At 38.1% G+C, this 6174-nt stretch overlaps 1 protein-coding gene across 1 annotated transcript; it reads right to left on the minus strand.

The window, feature by feature from the left end:
• Nucleotides 1-285: 285 nt before the first annotated feature.
• Nucleotides 286-3467, minus strand: LOC129297845 (pentatricopeptide repeat-containing protein At1g08070, chloroplastic-like). The gene is made up of 3 exons (XM_054936188.1): nucleotides 1614-3467; nucleotides 1411-1529; nucleotides 286-1271 (listed from the first exon to the last, which is right to left on the minus strand). The coding sequence occupies exon 1, from the start codon at nucleotides 3317-3319 to the stop codon at nucleotides 1703-1705; it is 1617 nt and encodes a 538-aa protein (XP_054792163.1). The 5' UTR covers nucleotides 3320-3467; the 3' UTR covers nucleotides 286-1271; nucleotides 1411-1529; nucleotides 1614-1702.
• Between the last annotated feature and the right edge of the window lie 2707 nt (nucleotides 3468-6174).

Consider the following 6174-nt stretch of genomic DNA (forward strand, 5'->3'; position numbering starts at 1 on the left):
ATAAATCAATGGTTTATGATTTAAATTATATATTAACTATTTATAAAATTAATTAATACTCATGCACCATTGTTAACTTAAGAATATTAGAAGTTCTTGGAGAAAAACTTCATGAATATTTTTATAACTCAACCCTATTTATAAAATGTTATTCAAGTGATGAAGCACGAAACCATTAAAAGCTGCATGGTTAAGAGTTAAAGAGATTTTAGGCATTGCTACTTGACTTTCTAATTCATTGTGCACACAACATTGACGTTCAAAAAAGAGAGACTACGAAGAGGAAATTTTCTAAGAGTTTCCACTTTAACTGATAGTAATCAGACAAAACTAGAAATTTTATACAAGCATGCAAATAATATGATTTTAATGGAAAAGGACATAGATACATACTTGCATCTTTTTGCGGTTCTCTATAGCAAGTTTGATTGCATTGGTTGCTCGAATTCGGTTAACAACCATGATAATGTCAGAATTTGAGCAGTTATCAAGCAATGAACGTAATTCTTCAAAGGTCTTAGGAGCTTCAATTATAAAAGGAATGTCTGACTTTGCTGAAGATTTTTTAGCCCCGAAATCCATCTTCTTGGCATCTGAGTAATCCCTATCCTTTTTAACATGTTCAACATTATCTTTTTTCTTTGCATTTATAAGAACTGTAGCATTCGGCTTCTTCACAGCGTTGCCCCAGTCATGCTGTCCTGCTTTTTTCTCTCGCTCTTCTTCCTCACCACTATCTTCTTCCCCTTCATCCTCTAAATTTGGCTTGACATTCTTTGTCATAATCACTTTGTTCCCAATCCTTCAAAAAATGACTGATTTCATATTCATCAGGATCCTCATCAGAACTTTCAGAATCATCAGAAGCTTCACCATTCTCACCAGCAGAATCTTGTGCATTTTTTTCTTTCAAGAATCTCATCAATCCAGCCCCTTTTGCTCATAGTTTATTCACTAACAGAAAAGGAACCACCAAGTTCATCCCCAGAGAGCAACTTTGGTTCGTTGTTTTTTTTTTTTTTTTTTTTGGGCGGATTTTCTGAATTTTCATCATCTTCATCACTTGAAGAGTAAACTGGCAAATGTTACAGTCATCCATTTCTAAAAGCCAGCTTTGCCAAGCATAAGGAATTTATAAATACCTCTAATCGCTCTAAGCGTTCTCTTTCCTCTTGAGCAATCTCTCCAGGAGTCTTTGTCCTGTCTGAGGGGCGAGCTCTCATTTACAATACCAATTCTTTGACAAGTTCGTCATAAGCATCAGGTTTGTCCTGCCATAAAGAACAAATAGGATATTGCTACAAGAAGAAACTCTCGGGGCCTACAAAAATCTTCTGAGTACCAGATAAACTATTTGTTGCTAGGTTCAATTGTAATACTCTTGTTCACCAGAGCCTCCAAGGAATTCACCTTCCTGGGTACCGCACCGTCAGAGATAATAATGCTTTAAACTGAATTAAATCAGTGAATTTCTGATCTAAATCTTCCACCAACTGTTCATTTTCTTCCTCTTCTTTTGCTTGCTGAGCCTGGAACATATTAAAGGAAAAGGATATGTGAGCATATATAGATTATAAATAAACCAATAGCCATTACTAAAGAAAACCCCATACCTTGAAAAAATTGCTTTTTGAGATAATTTCGTCCATAATTTCGCAGGTGATAAAAGTATCTATCAATCATGTGATACTCCTTCCATCGTTCAAGTTCCACGCCCAATCTCTGCTAGATTTGGAACATATCCATATGATCTTAACAGCATTGTCAATCCTCTCAATGTCCTATATATATCCTCTGTATCAGGGTGTCTCTCATCTAAGGAATAAAATTCCACCACATTATCATTGACCTCTATCACACTACATCCCGGTTGTTTCTTGAACCCAGTATCTCTTATTGCAACCTTCAATCGTGCAACATCTTGCCATCTTCCAAGATCCTTATATATGTTGGAAAGCACAACAAAGTTTGCAGGGTTGTTTGGTTCAAGATCAATGAGCTGTTGAAGAGCCAATTCAGCTAAATCAACATTCTTGTATATTCTGCATGCCCCCAGTAGGGAAGCCCATATAACTGAATCTGGTTTCATTGGCATCTTCCTCACAAAATCTATAGCCTGGTCTAAAAGACCAGCTCTTCCTAGTAAATCAACCATACATCCATAATGCTCAATTTGAGGGACAAGTGAATAACAATCCACCATTGATTGGAAGTATGAAAACCCATCTTGGACTAAACCCATATGTGTACAGGCAGCCAAAATTCCAACAAAAGTAACCCCATCTGGTTTTTCTCCTGCATTCTTCATCCGATCAAACAAACTCAAGGCATCAACAGCATGCCCGTGTATGGCTAGGCCATTGATGATGGTGTTCCATGTAATTATATCTTTTCTATCCAGAGTGTTGAACACATCAATTGCACTTTCTATATTCCCACATTTTGCATACATGTCAATCAAAGCATTTCCAACAAACTGGTTTCTTGTTAGACCAATACCATCTGCATACATATGCACCCACTTACCCATATCAAGAGCTCCTAATCTTGAACATGCAGACAGCACCGTAACAAGTGTTGCATCATTAGGAAGCACATCAGCTTCAATAAGCATCTGTTTAAAAGAATCCAATACTTCAGAAAAACGTCCATTGCGAGCATAACCTCCAATCATTCCATTCCAAGAAAAGACATTTCTTTGAGGCATATCTTTGAACAACTTCTCACAGGATTCAACATCCCCATTAGTCGCATAACCACTCAATATTGTGTTCCATGACATAATATCCCGGTTGGGCATATTATCAAAAACTTGTCTTGCTGCTGCCATATCACCCAATTCTATATAACCCGAAATCATAGTGTTCCACAAGATGATATCACGCTCTGGTGCTAAGTCAAAAAGGCGTCGTGCAGAAACTATGTCATGACAACCGACATATGCATTAATCATAGAAGTCCATGCAACTACATTCCTATCAAGCATCCCACCAAACACTTTATAAGCAGCTCCAACTGACCCCCTAGCTGAATACATATCAATCAATGTGGTTGCCACAAATGGATTTGATTTATAACCTCCTTTTATTACAAAACAGTGAACTTCTTCTCCTTCAGTTGTTGCATTGACCTTCCCACAAGATCTAAGAACAATGGGAAAGGTGAAGCAACTAGGCAGTGCGCCGGCTCTATTCATTTGAAAGAACAGCACAATGACTTCCCAGTAAGAATCATTTTGTGAATACCCTCTAAACATGGCATTCCATAGAGCAGTGCTCCGATCAGGAATTTGATCGAACGCCTTTCGGGCATAGGCCATCTTCTTGAGTGCTGCACAAGCCGTGAAGAACGTTGGGGTGACGTACTCATTTTCCTCAAATCCATGGGCAATTATCTGACCATGAATCTGGAGGAGTTGTTTATGGGTTCTACATGACTGTAGAAAGGAAATGAATTTTTCTTCGAGTACTCTGTGCGGTGGCTTCTGAACTAAACTCAACAGAATGTTCGCTATTTTCCAGAATAAGGCAGCTAGAAGCTTCTCATAGAGCGAATAAATCACAAAAATATAGGATGAAAACCAGCAATGGAACCAAGCTGCTACGCGACGTATGGGAGTTTCATCCGGAGGGACTGGAGACGAACCCAAACTTTCAGATGTTAAATAAAGTAGTTTCAGTTACAATCAAATGTTTCAACTTTCAGGACTATTCATATTATATCTCAAGCACTAAAAAGCATGTCAGTGATGAACGAAAGGGAAAAAAACGGATCACTCTATTCTTTTGATTGCAATACTCAGCAATACAGACATTATGAAAAAATTGGGGGCCAACCTTCTTCCAAAATCAACAGCTGAGAAACAGAGAGCAAACGCAGGGAAAGATAGAAATAGAAACTAGCAGAGAGCGAGTAGACAGACTGAAAAGGAAAAATAACACCACATCAGAGGGGGATAAAAAACAGCAGCGAGAGCGAGCAGACAGAAGAAATAAAAAATGGAGAGGAGAGAATAAATGAGAACGAGCAGCGCATAGAGAGGAGAAACTTGCGGTAAACCAATGGTGATGGCGACTGGGGACGGCCGCCAAGACAAGTGCGTAGGCCGAGGGAGGTGCGGAAGAAAAGAGAAGCCGAGAAGGTGTTGGAAAGGCTTGCGTTGTGAGTGAAGCGAGGCCTATTGCTAGCTTAAAATCGTTTATTGTAATAGTGCTGTACAAAATGATGAAAGGCTGAAAAGGGGAAGCGGACGAAGTTGGAAATTGGGGATATGGCCAGAACCGAGAAATGGGCTCCTAAACCCAATTTCTCTAAAATTGACTTTTTTTTTTTTAAAATCAACTCTTATTTAAAGAATTCAGCAGTACTCGTGAATCCATTTTTTTAAAAAAAAAAAATTGTACGATTGCATTTTATTTTTTAAAAAAATTTGTACGATTGTGATACTCAGGATTAGTATTTTAAAACTCAAACCGGTGGTGGTTTTTATAGTTCAATCAGTTAGACTGATGGTCAAATCGATGACATAAAAATTAAATCAAAAATAATATTTATATGCACAAATATATAAATAAAACATTAATTTTTTGATCATGATTGGGATCTCGACTTTGAAGACTAGATGCCTGGATCGTTGGAGTTGGAGGCAGAAGCATGTTGGTACAAGCTCGCAATTTCAAAGGAAAACACTGGAGTTGGAGGCATGTTATCATGTCACAACTCACAAGATTTTGATCTTGATGTCAAAGGCTGGACCATTAGATCTTGAGGCAGAAGTTGGAGAAGAAGTCAAAGATTGAGCATGAGCCATAAAAAAGAGATTAAAGATTAGAGAAGAAAAGATAAAAGAGAATTAGTGATGAGAAAAGAGAAATTGTGAATCTCAACGACTTAACCTAAATTTATTTTTTTATATTTTTTTTGCTTTGACTAGGTTGACCTGCTTCAGTTTTCAAATTAAAGTCGATTCTCTCAAAACTAGCCTAGTCAATTTGGGTTAACCCAGTTTAAATGCCAGTTTAAAAGAGGCCATGGCCATATCCTGTTTACATTCAGTGAAATACAGCTAGACAAATGGGTTACGATTTGGTCTGCGTGAGCCAGGATTTTGGCAGATTGCATTCAAGCGAACCCGCCAAATAAACGGGCTGGGAAAACACAAAATACACCATTTTTTCTGGAATGATTTAAAAAATATAATCAGCACATAGTAACTAGAAATATAAATGAAGGTTAGTTTAACAGTATTTGGCTATTTGCTACTTTGCTAGAACTAGTAAATCTGCATCAGAATCGCTATTAGATATTGCCCATTTGTTACTCATAATTGTTGCTTGGACAGTGGACACCAAGGCGGACATGTGGTTCAATGTTAAAAATTTATTCTTCTGGAATCTGCGAATTCTCTATTGCTGCCATTAGGAACGCCAACAGAATGATCTTCAAGGAGATACTGCACCCTTCTTCCATACCTCTGATCTCTTCTCTGTGCAAGCTTCTTAAAATCCCAGAAAGTCCTTTAATTTGACTTCAGCTTGTGGGAATGCTGTTCTTCAGTCACCACGACGCTGGATTGATTCCAGTGCTATTCGACGTGCAGCTTCAGACGCTGATGGTGGCTGGAAGAAATTTATAAAATTATCTTCTTCTTGGGCTGATTATAGGAGTGATTTATAATCAGCATATCATAACTAAAGCAAGTCGCTAGAGTTAATGATAGAGTATCTTATAGTCTAAATAAAGAACCAAACTTAGATGGAGCCTACACGGATCGGAGGAGTCAATCGAAATGGGGAAAATTTTGTTCACGTGAAACTTTTCTTCCATGAAAAATATTTCCTTCGGCGTTGAGTTAGACACCAAAAGGAAAAGTAATTAAACGAAACTTGTAAGGACGGGAGACACGAGAGAAATGGGGACGCCATGTGAGTGTTAGTTTATTGTTTTTGTGTTTTTTTAAAAAGGGGCTAACCCATGAGTTTTTTAATGGCTCATTTTGCTGTCCCATTCCACCAATTTCAAAGGGTTTGTAGGCTAGCTCGTCGAAATAAGATCGTTTTCCTGGCTTTACCATGAAATGATCCATCTCTACGTCATTTCAATAGCTGTGGACTCCCTTGGCATCAGCTGAGAGCACCACGTCGCCCTTTTGTTTCGGCGTACTGTTGGGTAACA

The sequence above is a fragment of the Prosopis cineraria genome, unplaced genomic scaffold (genome assembly GCF_029017545.1).
Source record: "Prosopis cineraria cultivar Desert tree isolate PC_DT_omini unplaced genomic scaffold, ASM2901754v1 PC624, whole genome shotgun sequence".
Classification (NCBI taxonomy): Eukaryota; Viridiplantae; Streptophyta; class Magnoliopsida; order Fabales; family Fabaceae; genus Prosopis; species Prosopis cineraria.

What these genes read in the sequence shown, in the direction of transcription:
- LOC129297845 (XM_054936188.1), bottom strand. Translation starts at nt 3,319, where the DNA reads ATGGCCTATGCCCGAAAGGCGTTCGATCAAATTCCTGATCGGAGCACT.